This window comes from Punica granatum, chromosome 5, assembly GCF_007655135.1.
Source record: "Punica granatum isolate Tunisia-2019 chromosome 5, ASM765513v2, whole genome shotgun sequence".
NCBI classification, from domain to species: Eukaryota; Viridiplantae; Streptophyta; class Magnoliopsida; order Myrtales; family Lythraceae; genus Punica; species Punica granatum.
Genome location: NC_045131.1, coordinates 4,420,509 through 4,435,604, shown reverse-complemented (window position 1 = coordinate 4,435,604; position 15,096 = coordinate 4,420,509). Strand labels below are relative to the sequence as shown.

The window sequence follows — 15,096 nt, the reverse complement described above, 5'->3', positions numbered from 1 at the left end:
TTTACTTCCAACGAAATTTTCGTGGTTTAATCAAATTATTTGGTAATGGTCAATCTGTAACCCGTTTTCTCTCACTCTAAACCATGATACCGAGGATTGGCCTGCATGAGCATCTACTGTCTGGTGGGCCGTCAAGTAATCTGAACGCTTTTCAATTTCAATTTTCCTTCATTTTCCCGGAAAATGATTTTCCGGCCAAAGGGAAAACGGAAAACGTAGAATAATTTGGCGCGCTTTCGGGCAGCTCGAGCCCCTACTTCCGAAGAAAAGTCGGTAAAAATCCTCACTTTGCTCAGATTTGGTCCCTCAAATCCCAACAGCGGCAAGCGGAGAAATACCCGTCAGATGATCGTCGGAGTTTCCCCGGCCTAGCTCCTATGGCTTCGACCCTTCTTCCTCACCAGCCCCGCGACCCCAATGACTCCTCCGCCACTTCCATCTTCTTGCCCACAGTGAGCTTGACTGATCCCAGTTTTCTTCTGAAGCCCTTCTTACTTACTTGTGTTTCTTAAAGCCATTAACTTGCTGCTTCGTTTGCTTGTTTCCGTGCTGCCACCAGGTTTGCCTGTACGACTGGTGGCTGATTCAGGCCGAGGAAGAAATTCAGGGCAGGAGGCTTGGAGTTGCCGGCTTCACATCTCCCAAGTAACCGTTCTTTCTCTGCCCATAATTTCTCGACTCTGCTTGTCTGTGATGCTATAAAGAAATGGTGTGGGGATTTTCTGAAATTTGGGTTCTTAGTATTGTGATTTTAGGTGATTTCCAGTAAAATTGTTGTATTTTGAAGACTATCTGGAATATGGGTATGAGAACGTTTGATATTTTCTGGCTTTGGGGAATTTCTTTTCTCTTCGTTTCTCGGTTTGCTCTTATACATTATGTAAATGTAAACGAAGGAGAAATTGCGCATTTCATTTGGTGTTATTCGGTGTAACTGAGATGCTTATATGTGTTGCCACATTGTCGTCCTCTCTAGGGAGGGACCCGTTAAACGAGCGGTTCGTGTGTTTAAATCTGCACCGATCACCAAGGTGTACGAGTTTTCCACCCTGGAAACTGCAGACGGTGTTTGTGTGCTTGTGAAAGGATTGATGAACAAGTCTCTGAGTACTGAGAATGGGTTCCCTTCTGAGGTATGTGAGCATACTCTCCTTTTCATTACTCTGTCCTTTTCATCGATTTTTTATTTTTTGATTTGCTTGAATCATCAATTCTGCTTGAATTATAGGTTAGCAATAAGATCTTATTCAATTCATGAGCAGAATTTTGTACTTGAATTCGTAATTTTTGTCTGCCATATAATGTCGAAGGAGCTTAGCTATATTTATATGAGATTGGCCTACTTATAAACTTACTGCAGAAAACTGCTTTGTATTCTACATACCATGTTCACCCAAATTAGATTTAAACCACTGCTCTGTCTAGGTCTGCAAACATTTTGTTTTTGGATTTCCTTTGAACTGGGAGGAATGTGTTGCCGAACAAGGAGCCGGTTCTGCTGCATTAAAAACATCTGCTGGTAATTATACACCATCCCTTTTCCTGTTTCTCTTTTAGTATGCCTGACGTTTTAATAAATACATTTTTAAGATGGAAAACACTTATCTTAGGTAAGGCAGTTCAGTTCCTAGAAGGCACTAAACATTTCGTACATACTATTTCGTGTCCTTGGTGAAGAGGTGAATTCTCATGTTCCGGGTCAGAGTAGTCCAAGCAAAAGGGATCAGAAGACTCCAGAGGACCACGATAGGTTAAAAAATAAAAATCAACCCAGTGCCAGAAGGAAGAGAGATTCTGCTACTGAGCGAGCTGAAGATTTTCTTGGTCCTGATCTTCCTAAAGATGGTAGGGAAGATCCTTCGTCTGCACCTCCTCTTGTTAAGCCCAGAAGATCTTCCCGTCATCGTTTAGGTAATAAAATAATCCCAATTGTTGTATTCGGGCTGGTGAATACTTTTCGATGTGGAAGATTTGAATATAATTTCATTCTTTTTCAATGATCTCAAACTTGCAGGCACTTTGGAAGAAGGCAATGCCAAAGGAGAAACAACCAGAGCTGGTGTCATTCCTCCATTGCAAGTGAGTTTCTCTATTGGCCTATTACGTGTTTCCCAGTTTTATGGAAGATTAATCATTGCTGACATGGATCAGTAGAATGCTCCTGGAAATTAAAATAAAGTACCATTAGAAAAGCATGTCACCAGAACACTTCATCTGTGGCAACTCTACCAGAAAGCTTCCTCCATGTCTTGGCCGATAATCGTAAATTGATGAGCATGTATATCAATGCCCATATTGTTTCCACTTTCCATCTCAAATAAATTGTTTTTGCTTTTGTCTTACTCTTCTTTGATCAGGGAACGGTTAGAACTCCAGACTCCTTTAAACGTTCCAGATCAGGTGAGTTTTCCAACCAAAATAGGGGTTGGGTTTAAATTGCAACCATAACATGCTAAAAAGTTTTAACCTTGAAGAGCCAGTTTTACTGGTTCAATCTCTCTCTCTCTCTTTCCATTTGTGGGTGAGCACAGTTGGATTTGGTTCGAACTTGTGAACCAACCAAGCTGGGGTTCTCCCTGAGAGACCTAACCAAAAGAACTTAATTTTCAGTTTTGGTTTCTTGGTTCTGTTTTATGGTTCTTGTCTCCATGCCTAAATTCAGAATGACACCCTGTTTTCTTCATTAAGAAGAGTTGGTCAAATTAAGTTTCTTATCGCCTCTATAACAAGATTTTTTATCGTGTTATCTTGTTAATCCCCTTCTCACATGTTATTCACAGGAAGAATACTATTGCCAAGATTGGCATTCTGGCAGAACGAACTGCCAATATATGATGCGGTCAGTGATATCCTTTCTTGCCCAAGTGCAATCTTAAGTATATATATAAATTGATATTGAACTATTAACTATTACCAAGTTCTTAGAGCTTTAGAAGCCCGACCAACTTGCTTTAAAAATACAATATTAGCTGTCCTTGTAAATTCCTCCTGAATAAGCATTAGAATTTGCTGATATTCTATTTTTTTGTCGTATTCAGAACCGTAACATTGCTGGTGTTCAAGGTCCGAACAAGGTTGAGTCCAGAGGTTTGTATCCACATTGACAAATATTTTTGTATGTGGTATGGTTCAAGAGAAGCCATGATTGGTTTAGGGAGGAAGATATACATCAACTTGATCATCGTAGCTCAGCTGCGTTTGTTTGGGTTTCAAAATCCTTTTAAAAACTCGTTTCTAATAGCGACTTTTTGCAATTTCAATGAGGCAGTTGTTCTGTTTGGCCCTTTCAGTTGTGTGTATACTTCCTGGAATTAATTATGCAGCTCCTGCATGTACTCAGATGGTGGAAATGTGTCCAGAAGAAAGTAATTGCAGGTGGTTCGACTTCGTGTTGCCTTCCTGGAGTATGTTTCAAAAGGTATAGACTTACAGTAAGGAGAACTGACACTTACGCACGTACCTAAACCAATTAAGATTCTTTTCAGAAGAAAAACATAGGTTTAACCGTTTCGCATTCTTTAATTCGATGAAAGTCGTATGTACGGCTTGGAGGGAGATCTTTCTTCATATCTTTCGAGATCTTCCCTACAATATGGGGTCAAAAAGCTTAGGTGTAAAGTGAGATCGTGTCCGGTTGCTTCTCTTTGCAGGTTTCTTGGCAAGAAGATTTTCATTGTTGCAGCTGCAGAAATCGAATCCATCCCATCGCTGTTCGCCAACCTTGTGTATAGATGTTGACGATTGTGATCTTTTAGCTGTCCTTGTGATTTGTATGTTATAGCTTCAATTTGTTCGAACCGGTTACTGACCAGGGGAACTTTGTATCATCCATGCTCAATAGCAAGGCATGGCTGAAACTAATTTTGATGAGATCATCTTAATGCTCTTGCAATTTGTGTCGACACAATATGATAGCTCGTGTTTGACTATTCTTGATTTCATAAGCGCAAGGTATGACTTGTTCCATTATTTCGTAAAACTAGAATCCGATGAACATGGCAAAATCCTCGCCATGTATCCATCACATAGGAAAATATCAAATGAAATGTGAACATGATCATCAAAGAGACCATTATATTGTCAGCGTGAGGCAAGGGGCTGGGGACGGGCGGCACCAAGCATTACCAGAAGGTCCAGCGCGACAACATCCTGGGAATTACCAAGCCAGCCATGTGCTGCCTCTCCGGGCAAGGCATCATCAAACTCATCAGCAGTCTCATCTACGAGGAGACCCGGGGCATCCTCAAGATCTTCCTAGAGAATATGATCCAGGACTCTGTCACCTAAATTGAGCATGCCCGACCCAAGACCGTCATAGTCATGGACGTGGTTGATGCCCTCAAGACTCAAGAGGCAGGGCCGGACGCTCTACTTGGGGGCTGAGCTGAGGCCGAATGTCTGGGGCCTTGTCGTGGCCCTATTGGGTTGCCTTTTCATACTTGATGTAACTCACCATTCATCCAAATCTCAGTTAGTCCGGTTTTGGGCTTCTTGGACCTTGAGCTGTCCACTTAGAAGATGTCCGCGGTCAGTCGATTAATATTGACTTCACATGATATCTTGACTAACGTTAATTCTTGACAAACCCTACCTTTGTCACCGTAAATGCACAAATCCACGCGGGGTTCGATGTGCACCAAAATGTGACAGAGAACTCGTTGTTATTCGGGATGGGGAATCGGCTACTCCACGCGTATTCTAATTATGTCCAATATGGAGGGTTTATGGGCATGGTCCATTGGCCGTACGAGTAATAACAACACAAATAGACATCTGACCAGACCTAATAAACTCATGTTTCTATAATCAATTCGATCCCCTGATTCTGACCAATGGGTCCGACTTGATGAGCCAATGGAAGCAGTCCATTCAAACCTCAAACCTACCATGGCAGGCAATTTACGTGCTCGCAACTTGACTCCAAATAATATTAATGGAGCTGGGACTGTAGCTTAGCGATCATTCTCATTCCTTTGTTTCTGTTTGCATCTTGCAAGCTGTGGAAGTACATCGGGGAAATCGAATTTGACTCTTCAACTTTGCCTATCGAACATTTTAATTGTCAGCGCTTAGGGCTTGCATGCAGTAGCTGTAAAATTTGACATGACCATCACTGCCGACTGGTTTAAAAGGTTAGTCTGGTTAAATGACTAATTGAGTCATTATTGATGTTTGTCATCGACGACACCAGTCACCTTCTGATCAACATACCGGTCGTCCGAGGATATTTTGGTCATTGTTGCATTGTGCTCATGGATGAACAAATTACAGGGTGAAATGGGGGGAGAATCCATGGAAGTGAACCAGATTTCCTAAAGAAATAAAATCAAGACAGACTATATCTGTCTTGGGATATGATTGAGGATCGATGCAAGGAATTAAGAGGGGATGGTGCCATATTTTAAGACCATTCTTGAATGAACTTGCTATATATTATGTCAAATCCCACACACCACGAACGAGTGGTCCGGTTGGTCTTGTGACTGATTAAAAGAGCCATGATGAATCGGGTCGATTTATTGCTCGACTAGCCGTGGAAGCTGGAGGCATGGGGGTGGATGTGGATGGATGCAAAAGTTCTTTGTATAGTATGAATAATTCATTCAACTAGGAAGGCAATGCACCTTTGAATTGTCCTGGCCGTTCCGTCGTCGAGGGTATTAATTAATTGCGGCTGAGGTCCTTTTTCCAGGCTGTACAAGATTTACGTGATACAACATTAATGAATGTATATGTAATGGACATATCGATTGGGATTTCTCCGATAGCTTAGTAAGGAAAAGAATCAATGCTAATAAATCGCCCTCACTTGATAATGTAGGTTACCAAGAGAAACACAAGTTTCAAATGCCATCGATAGAAATATTAAATGCCGTCGTAACATACTAATCATCACAAGATCATAGATGTACTTTCGCTGATCCAACTGTTGAAGCAGTAAACGGAAGTTGAGGGTCAGTGTCACGACCCGGAGATGAGCGCACTCGAATCGCGCCCCAGTGCCCACACAGTAGCCTGAGAAAGATGATCAGGACCTGTCCTGGACCGACGATTCACAGAGAGGGTTTGAGCCGTACCCTGATAATGAATGGACGAGAGAATCTGGTCCCTCCCCATCCGAACTCACTCGAACAGTAGCCCTGCACGACAACTGAGTGACATCGCAACTTCTAGTTATTATCATTATAACGAAATATCGGGGCTTACTTTCTGGCATAATATCAACAGAAGAACTTCGACGTGATGCTCGTGGGGGCTCATTTAATGAGCCCAACAGGTGATACAATTTTACAGCGGTGCAGTGCAGCAACTCCTCCAGGTATAACATCAAGTAGCATATGGCATGGGTCAGTTGATGATACGAAGGCCTTTTCTGCTTGGCTCATAAAGGAAAGTAGCTCGCGGTCTCCAGTCGATAAGATGCTTGTCGACGCAGTCACTTTATATTAATCGAAAACTCACCCGATATTCACACTGCAGTTTCTTTTGGATGATCCAATAATTCGAGCCATGCATATACCTTCTCTGATGTGATGTTATCGTAGAGTCGATGGCCAGTGTTGACAAGGGTTTCAGTGATTATCCGGCTACCATGTCCTACGCAGTGCATAAATTTATAGTGTCGATCGACCAGCATCTCGTCCACTTGGAATAGTGTCATATAGAGATAGAATTTTGAGATGGAAAGGGTTTGTCTATATTTTGAGATGGAAATTTTGAAAATTAAGATGCATAATTCCGTCTATCACCCAATAGATAGAAAAAAAAAAGATGGAAATCTCCATCTCATTATTCGAGATTGATTAGGAGATGGAAAATACCATCTCTTTAATATGAAGACGACATTTTTCGTCTCAGAATCCATCTCTCTTATAGAGACGAAATAGGTTGTCTTAATTTTGAGATGGAAAATTTTAAATTGAGACGAAAAATAAGACGTAGAACTCTGTATTTTTTTCTGAGACAGATTAAGAGACGAAAAACTTTGTCTCTTAATAATGAAATGAAAATATATGTCTCAAATTCTCGTTTCTATCCACGTGAGACGAAAGTTTTTGTCTCAAATTTCCTTCACTATGGATCCATATATTACTTATAAATTCGAATATTCATTTCTCTCTTCTTCTTTTTTCAAAAAGAGATAGGTATACAATCATCGCGCTCCCTCTAGGCTTCGCCGACCCAATATATATTTTTTTCTTTTTACATTTTTCAGGGGACTTCGATCTCAAGGATTGAAACGGAGAGACAGACAAAAATTTTCCTCTATGATGGAGAGACGGAAAGCTCCGTCTCTCTTTCTGTCTCAATCGTGAGACGAAAATTGATACGGTTATTTCGTCCATCGGGTTGAGATGGAAAATTCATTCTCAAATTTTCGTCTCCATTGAGGATGAGACAGTAATTTTTATCTCGTTATTTTGTAACGAGCCTTTCTGAGATGGACTTTCCGAGACGGAAAAATCCGTCTCTAAACCATGTAGAGACAGAGTTTTTCGTCTCAATTGTCATCTCTATAAGAGCGAATTCCTGTAGTGGTCCATTGCGGGGGCTACCACTTAAGAGGTAAGAAGCGCCTTAATGGCTTGCATCGAAGGGACGAGACCATGTCGCTTTATGTTCGATAAGATCCCCCAAGACGTTTCAAACTCGGAGAAAATTCTACTTAAGGAGTGAAAATGTGTTCGTAAATCTCTGGTCAAGCTATTCACATTCAAAGTGTATTATTTTGAATAAAAAATGTTGTAATACAATAACGTACACCTTAATTTATAACAAAGATGTCACAATATCCGTCATGGAACAATTTATTCATTTCTCTTTTTTATTAGTTATTAAAATTTTTATTATAGTAAACGAACTAGTACGGCATTGATGGACCCACCTAAACCTAAACACGTACGACATGGCGAGTCACTGGTTGTCAGTTGAAGTTATTACTGATTTACTACTCCGGTCAGATGAATTATGTAGTATAAATGAATTTGATGATTGACTTAAATTTTGACCTACCCCATAACCTAATTGATTGAATGAACACAGAGCGTTTGGTACAAGGTAATTCACGTGGATTGCTAGGAATGTGATATTAAATTCTTTGCGCCCCACAAATTACCATGTTTGGTTGCAGCACATTATTGGCAATATGAATGCTCAAGATAATTCATTTTTTCACTCAATTGGTAATATACTTTCCCACCAAAGATGTCCATCTAGATTACCAGCAAGATTACTAATAATATTAATATTATCAGTCTATACCAAATATGGCAATGAATATTACGACAATTTTAAAAGTGAGAATCTATTTCAGTGAGAATTCAAATTACCGGTAATCATGAAATTACAACTTTTCATCGATTTCCATTTTTTTGGTCATATAGAACAGCTAGGGTACTTAGTGGTATTTGGTGCATCACTAATTGAGATTACTAGTAATTTAGATTTTCATCGAGATAGATTCCCACTTTTTAAAATCACCGATAATGTCCATTACTATGTTTGTTATGGACTAATAATATTATACATTTATGGAATCTTATTGGTAATATAGATAATCACTGATGAAAAAAGTATATTACCAGCTCATTGAGAAAGTGGATTATCTTGAGTATCCACATCACGAGTAATTTGCTTCAGCAAAACATGATAATCTAGTTAGTCTAGAGAATTTAAAATCATATTCTCAGTAATTCACATGGATTACCTCATTTGCTCACGAAAGTGCGACCAAGTAAACGGGCGTTAGTCCGGTAATGAGCTGACTCGTGAGGGGTACTGTAGAATTTTCCAAGTAGAAAAGGAGGGGCTTTGATTTTCCACATGACGGGCTAAGGAAAGTGGGGGACCGGAACAAACGTTCTAGAGAGTCATCATAATGTTCAAAGTTCATAAGATGATGACTTCAAATTCCAAGATTGGATTCTCATTGCGTGTGAGAGTGAATACTTTTGGCATTGACCCCAAAAGGTAAAAACCATGTTCCAAGCCATGGAATGGAGGGGGGAATCCGATCATCAGCGTGCAGTTCCAGTCCATTTCGTTCGCATATGAATGCGTCATATTCTAAAATCTTGTCGGACTGGTCGAGAAGTCTGGTATGGTCGATCCATGTGGATCATTGTAGAATAGTAAATGGGGCGTCTAGACTGCTGGAAAAGGGACAACGAAGGACGACGAAGACCGACACCGGCGACCATTAAATGCACAAGTAGCCTCCGGGCTGAGGAGGGGACCTAAATTCTCAACCAACACCCGACCCCACCTCTTCATTTCATTCCCTCAAACCCCCATAAATTTCCATTATCATGCGATAACTTCCTCTCATCAGTCCATCCCCTCCCCCCTCTCTACCTCTCTCTCTCTCTTGCTCTCCCTCCTTTTCTGGTTGGCCCTCTCCCATTTTCTACTACTTCCTGGCAGCAGACAGATCAAAGTTTTTGTTCCATTACATCTCCAAGTCTCTGTCTTTTGTCTCTGTTTTGTCCGGTGACTGTTGTGACTGCTGCTGGAAGGGAGGGGAGCAGAAGTCTGAATGCTTTGGGTCCTGAACTATTTCCTGGAGGCTCTCAGGATGGGAATCTTCACGTTGATGACCGGGCGGGCAGGCCCGAGCGGGTACGGCTCCGCCACCACCGCAGAGCAGGTGACTCAGGGGGCCGATGCCTCCGGTCTCAACGCCATCGTCACTGGTGAGTTCTTCGGGCATTAGTTAGTTTGAACTGGCAAATGTAATGGCGACTTGGAGCTTTTCGTTGATGTGTGGAACTCTTTTAGGTGGAGCAAGCGGTATCGGGTTGGAGACGGCGAGGGTGCTAGCTCTTCGCGGGGCCCGCGTGATCATCGCAGCGAGGAACATGGAAGCTGCAAATGAGGCGAAACAGATCATCCTTGATGACTGCAAAGCCGCCAAGGTCGATGTCCTCAAGTTAGACCTATGTTCCATGAAGTCTATTAGATCATTCGTGGATAGCTTCAACGCCCTTGATCTCCAGCTCAACATCTTGATGTGATCTTCTGCGCCTCCCTGTCTTCTATGTTCTAACTAATTAGTTTATGCAACTTATCGAGTCGAGTTGTAGACTAACTCGGAACCACCCGTTGGTTCATTTGTTACCTTTCAGAAACAATGCCGGGATAATGTTTTGCCCCTTCCAACTCTCCAAAGATGGAATCGAAACTCAGTTTGCGACTAATCATATTGGTACATTTATATTTTCTCAATGTTTACTAGTTCTTTTCCGCATCCCATTTCGAAGAGTTTATCTATATTTAATTGGAAATTAATCAAACATTTGAAATAATATGCTTGAAGTAACCTTATGTTCTGTCTGTGACACTGTCTTGGCAGGCCATTTTCTCTTAACAAACCTTCTCCTGGATAAAATGAAACTCACAGCAAAACTCACTGGGATTGAGGGTCGGATTGTGAACTTGTCGTCGATAGCTCACGTTCACACTTATGAAGAAGGGATTCGGTTCGATAAGATCAATGATCAACTTAGGTTTGTTCATCTGATGCGAGTTTATACGTAAAAAAATCCATTTTATTTCCAATGTGCTTATTATATGATCTGGTCGTGTTTTATGCCCATTCAGTTATTCTGACAAGAAGGCGTATGGTCAATCCAAACTAGCAAACATTCTTCATGCCAATGAGCTTTCTCGTCGCCTTCAGGTCATTCTTTCTTCTTGTTCTCCTGCTATTAGCTCGCGCTTTTCCTTTCCTAATGATTATCGGATCTCTGCAGGAAGAGGGTGCGAACATCACGGTCAATTCTGTTCATCCAGGACTTATCATGACAAACCTTATGAAACATTCCATTGTTCTTATGAGTAAGTTAAATCCGGTTTTACAAATTTAAGGCAATGATGGTGTTACCCCGAAGATCTCCGATGCTAACTCTCATGTATGTAACCTCAAATGCAGAGATTCTGAAGCTGCTGACTTGCTTATTGTGGAAAAATGTTCCTCAGGTAATTGACTTCAGTTCAGTTGCAGTAGAAATGGCCAGTTCTTTTGAATATTTTTGTGGATCGAACTGAACAGAATTCGAACTGTCGTTTTCCTTTAATTCAGGGGGCAGCCACAACTTGCTACGTCGCCCTGCACCCAAACCTGAAAGGAGTGAGTGGGAAGTACTACGCAGACTGCAATGAATTCGACCCAAGTGCTTTTGCAAGGGATGTGAAGCTGGGAAAGAAGCTCTGGGATTTCAGCCACAAGATGGTCGATTCGGCTTCTCTGCAATGAAAATCAAAAGGAGCTGCTCCTTTTCATACTCTTTCTACGACCTCTGAAGCACCATTAGACTGAGCATACAGTGGTATTTAAAGTACAGACGGGGTCCCAATTCTTACGCGACTGGCGTTCATAGCCGGCGACCGATAGCTCGAACTTGAATGAGATTACTTACTGCTTTGTACCAGAATAGTTTTATTTGTTGCATGCTGCAACTAGATGATATAATAGTGAAACTCTTTGTCCCTACAAATCTATATCCATTTCGTCACATTCTTCTGATAGTATTAAGAGACAATCTTATTAATTGTGAAATCAATGCTGACAACTTGAACCATTGTTCACACAACGCAATCTAACGAGAAACTTAAGCTAAAAGTTACGAATGAGAACAGTGCATCGATGTAACTTATAGAACTTTAGTGCTCGGGAACAAGAAGGAAAAGAGGAGAACAAGATGATGACTGACCCAAGCATCTAGAATTCGTCTTTGTAATCAAAGTAGGAATCTTCTCAGCCTGTATGAGAATACTTTGCCTCAACCAGAGTAAAACCAAGTATATTGAGCCACGGAATGAAGCAGCAAAAAACATGAACGAATAAGTCGGGGAGTCGTTGGCTAGGAGTGCCCATGACCAGGTTTGGTATATGTGATTCCACCCTATTCTATTTCCATATGAAGAATAAGCGCATTCAGTTGAACTGGGCAGGAAGTTCTGTATTGATGATTAGTCTAAAGGGATGGCAGCATAGATCCATTTAGTGCAGTGAGCACTAAATTTGGAAAAAGTGAGGAAAGAAGAAGGTCCAATTCGCAAGCACCACCGTACCCCTCCTTCACTCCATTCCCGAAGCCCATAAATTTCAACTGTCATGCAAGACATTATCAACATCGGGTTGCCCTTTTAACTCATTAAGAAGTGACCCCATGGCCCCGAGACAGTACAGTTTTTGTGTCATGCAATGCTTCCCCTCATCGGTCCATTCCGTTCCTCCTCCTACCTTTGTCTTGCTCCCCCTCATCTCTTGTTTTTATCCACCCTATGCTGAATACAATCAAAGATTTTACTCCATATCCACTCTAAGTTCTACCCGTGTTTGTTCTTTCCGGTGTCTGTAGTGTTTAATGCAGAAAGGGAGTGCAACAGAGAAAGCAATGCTATGGTTTTTGAATATTTTTAAGGAATACTTCGAAATCTTCCCATTTGATGACTGGAAGGGCAGGCCCGAGTGGCTTTGGCTCCGCTACCACTGCCGAAGAGGTCACTCAGGGGATTAACGCCTCCCAGCTCACCACCATAGTCGCTGAGGTTTTTGTTACATTAGAAAGTTTAAACTGGCAGATGTAAAGGCAGGGGTCCGAAGTGGTATCATAGACTTCAATGATTTAGAGGTTCCATTGATGTTGGTAACTCTTTAGGTGGGGTGAGTGACGTCGGTTTGGAGACTTCGAGGGTGCTGGCCCTCTGGGGGGGCTCACGTACGTGATCGTCGCAGGGAGGAACACAGATGCTCCAAATGAGGCGAAACAAGGTATCTTGAAGAGTGCAGAACTGCAAAGGTCAATGTCCTCAAGTTGGATCTCTGCTCCATGAAAGTCCATTAGATCGTTTGTCATTGCCGATAGCTTTGCTGCCCTCGATCTTCCCCTTAACATCTTGATGCGATCTCCCCATCCCTGGCGGTATTCTCACTTCGGATTGAATAGCATCTCGAGATGACGGAATTGAAAATGAGCTACTGGTTGCTTCTTTTTCTTGCCTTGCAGAAACAATGCAGGGGTAACGTCCTGCCACTTCCCAACTCTCTCAGGAGAGAATTGAAGTTCATTCTGCAACTAATCATATCGGAAAAGGAAAAAAGTCTGACTAGCTCTTCTCCAACCCCATGTGGAAGAATTAGTGTCGATTCAACCGGACATAAGTTAACCTTTTCATGTGTTCCGAATATCGGTGAATTTCTCTGCGTGACGCTGTTTTGGCAGGGCATTTTCTCTTAACTAAACCTTTCTCCTAGGCAAGATGAAACATACAGCAAGAGTCACTGGGACTGAGGGTCGGATCGTGAACCTTTCCTTGACAGCCCATGTCCACACTTACAAGGAAGGGATGCAGTTCAATAAGACCAATGATCGACTTAGTTGATGTCCTTTACATGATGCCAGTTTATTATGGTAATATTCATATTTCACGCTGAGATGTAGAATGTTAGCCAATTTGGACTGATCGTACGCCCTCTTATCGGAATAGCTGAATGAGCGAGCGACGAGCATACAGGAATTTTGAGCGGAGCGCCTTCGTGAGAGATGTGAAGCTACTGCATTTAGCGACAACATGATCGATTCGGCTTCTCCAGTTTGAAATCAAAACGCACTCCCCCTTCATAATCATTTGTTGAAGCATATATAGTAGACGGACTGGGCCGTGGCATATAAGGTACAGACAGACCCTGTTCGAAGTCATGGATGTGTTTTACGCTGTCCGGTGTTTGCAGTTGATGTTCCATAGTCGAATCCGGGTAACATTTGCATAGCAGGATGTCTTGGAATAGTTCTTCCTTGTGCTATAATAGCAACTGCTACAATTAATTTGGAGGACTACCAAACCTGCAACTAACCGTAGGTAATTAAGACGATGAAAAGTAGTATGAATTATCTTATTTTGAGCTATGTTACTGTCGAACGATCCCGAATTAATACACATTTTGACATGTAAAATTATATCTAAAAACGAAAAGAGATGTATTTTGAGCTTATTTCGTAGAGGAAGAATGTTCAATTCAGAAAATGGGAAGTCAAACTCGATAGTCAACAAGTCCGAATCATCAGCAAAAATCGCAAATCAGATCCCCAGAAGGAAGTGAAAGCCAGCCGTTTAGGCCTTGGGAGGCCCGGCGGGGGCCCAAACTCAGCGGGGCTCATCGTCCTCCCACAGGCCCAAGGCCCGGACGACGAAAGCGGAGCCGGCTACGACGACGGCGGCAAAGACCGGCGGGACCACCAGGTCCACCTTCGACCGCGTGAACAGGTGGGCTGGCAGGCAGACGACCTCCCGGGGCAGGTCGACCGGGACCCTGACGGCGGACCCCTCCTGCGCGGCGGCACACCCCTGGGAGAAGGACGACGACGGGGAGATCGCTGACACAAAGGCCACCTCGGGCGAGAAGGAGGCCACGGCCACCGTGGCGGTCAGAAGAGCCGTCCAGGTGACGGCGTAGAGGAGAAGCGGCCACCGGGAGGTGACCCAGTTGAGGGCGGTGCATAAGACGGACATGGAAGGAGTGGAGGGGAGTTGGACGGAGGAACGGTCACGACTCACGAGGGCTTATTGGTGGCGGGTGAGTCGTACTTTTTGGTTTCCGGCAGGGCAGGGGGGTTTTAATGGAAAATTGAGGGGATGAAGATGGAGATGGGGAAGAACCTAATCTCAACTACTTAGGGAGGGTTTAGGTGCGTTTGATGTATGTGGTGGGAGATAAATATTAGGCACCTTATGATACTTGGTGCCCAAAAATCATCATTACAATTGTAGTCATATTTCACGTGGCGATAACCGTAAGACATAATATCCGTGCATTTAGAATCGATAAAGACTAATAATGGGTTATGTATGAGCAATCTGATCGATATTTGTCTCGTTTCGGTAGCTTATTCTATTTCCGGCGTCCGTCACGAGATTGGCGAGTTCAATGGCCATGTTATTCGCATTGGTGTTGATGGATGATCATTGATGACATCAAAAGAGACCGCCGGTCACGGCGGAGGTGGAAAGAGGATGACTCCTCTCTTGGTGTTTGTTGACTGGTGGGGTTTGGGTTAGGGGAGATTGGATTTGAATTTGATTGTTCCGTTGACT

General features: G+C 42.5%; 3 protein-coding genes across 3 annotated transcripts; 2 read left to right on the top strand and 1 right to left on the bottom strand.

The window, feature by feature from the left end:
• Window positions 1–85: 85 nt before the first annotated feature.
• Window positions 86–3,930, top strand: LOC116206905 (kinetochore-associated protein KNL-2 homolog). Its single transcript, XM_031539742.1, has 11 exons — window positions 86–452; window positions 560–645; window positions 977–1,133; window positions 1,426–1,519; window positions 1,678–1,911; window positions 2,015–2,079; window positions 2,358–2,400; window positions 2,781–2,839; window positions 3,039–3,087; window positions 3,341–3,418; window positions 3,651–3,930. The coding sequence occupies exons 1-10, from the start codon at window positions 378–380 to the stop codon at window positions 3,367–3,369; spliced, it is 891 nt and encodes a 296-aa protein (XP_031395602.1). The 5' UTR covers window positions 86–377; the 3' UTR covers window positions 3,370–3,418; window positions 3,651–3,930.
• A 5,373-nt stretch (window positions 3,931–9,303) lies between these two features.
• Window positions 9,304–11,526, top strand: LOC116207959 (short-chain dehydrogenase TIC 32, chloroplastic-like). Its single transcript, XM_031541105.1, has 8 exons — window positions 9,304–9,692; window positions 9,778–10,009; window positions 10,125–10,204; window positions 10,352–10,505; window positions 10,600–10,678; window positions 10,752–10,836; window positions 10,931–10,977; window positions 11,081–11,526. The coding sequence occupies exons 1-8, from the start codon at window positions 9,536–9,538 to the stop codon at window positions 11,252–11,254; spliced, it is 1,008 nt and encodes a 335-aa protein (XP_031396965.1). The 5' UTR covers window positions 9,304–9,535; the 3' UTR covers window positions 11,255–11,526.
• Window positions 11,527–13,883: 2,357 nt separating this feature from the next.
• LOC116207961 lies at window positions 13,884–14,882 on the bottom strand. The gene has a single exon (XM_031541108.1). The coding sequence runs from the start codon at window positions 14,512–14,514 to the stop codon at window positions 14,149–14,151; it is 366 nt and encodes a 121-aa protein (XP_031396968.1). The 5' UTR covers window positions 14,515–14,882; the 3' UTR covers window positions 13,884–14,148.
• Window positions 14,883–15,096: the final 214 nt, after the last annotated feature.

What these genes read in the sequence shown, in the direction of transcription:
- LOC116206905 (XM_031539742.1), top strand. Translation starts at nt 378, where the DNA reads ATGGCTTCGACCCTTCTTCCTCACCAGCCCCGCGACCCCAATGACTCC. An exon ending in ATCTTCCCGTCATCGTTTAG is followed by an intron (nt 1,912 to 2,014) that starts GTAATAAAATAA and finishes TCAAACTTGCAG; the next exon opens with GCACTTTGGAAGAAGGCAAT. An exon ending in AACTGCCAATATATGATGCG is followed by an intron (nt 2,840 to 3,038) that starts GTCAGTGATATC and finishes TGTCGTATTCAG; the next exon opens with AACCGTAACATTGCTGGTGT.
- LOC116207959 (XM_031541105.1), top strand. Translation starts at nt 9,536, where the DNA reads ATGCTTTGGGTCCTGAACTATTTCCTGGAGGCTCTCAGGATGGGAATC. An exon ending in CTCCAGCTCAACATCTTGAT is followed by an intron (nt 10,010 to 10,124) that starts GTGATCTTCTGC and finishes GTTACCTTTCAG; the next exon opens with AAACAATGCCGGGATAATGT. An exon ending in AGCTTTCTCGTCGCCTTCAG is followed by an intron (nt 10,679 to 10,751) that starts GTCATTCTTTCT and finishes GGATCTCTGCAG; the next exon opens with GAAGAGGGTGCGAACATCAC.
- LOC116207961 (XM_031541108.1), bottom strand. Translation starts at nt 14,514, where the DNA reads ATGTCCGTCTTATGCACCGCCCTCAACTGGGTCACCTCCCGGTGGCCG.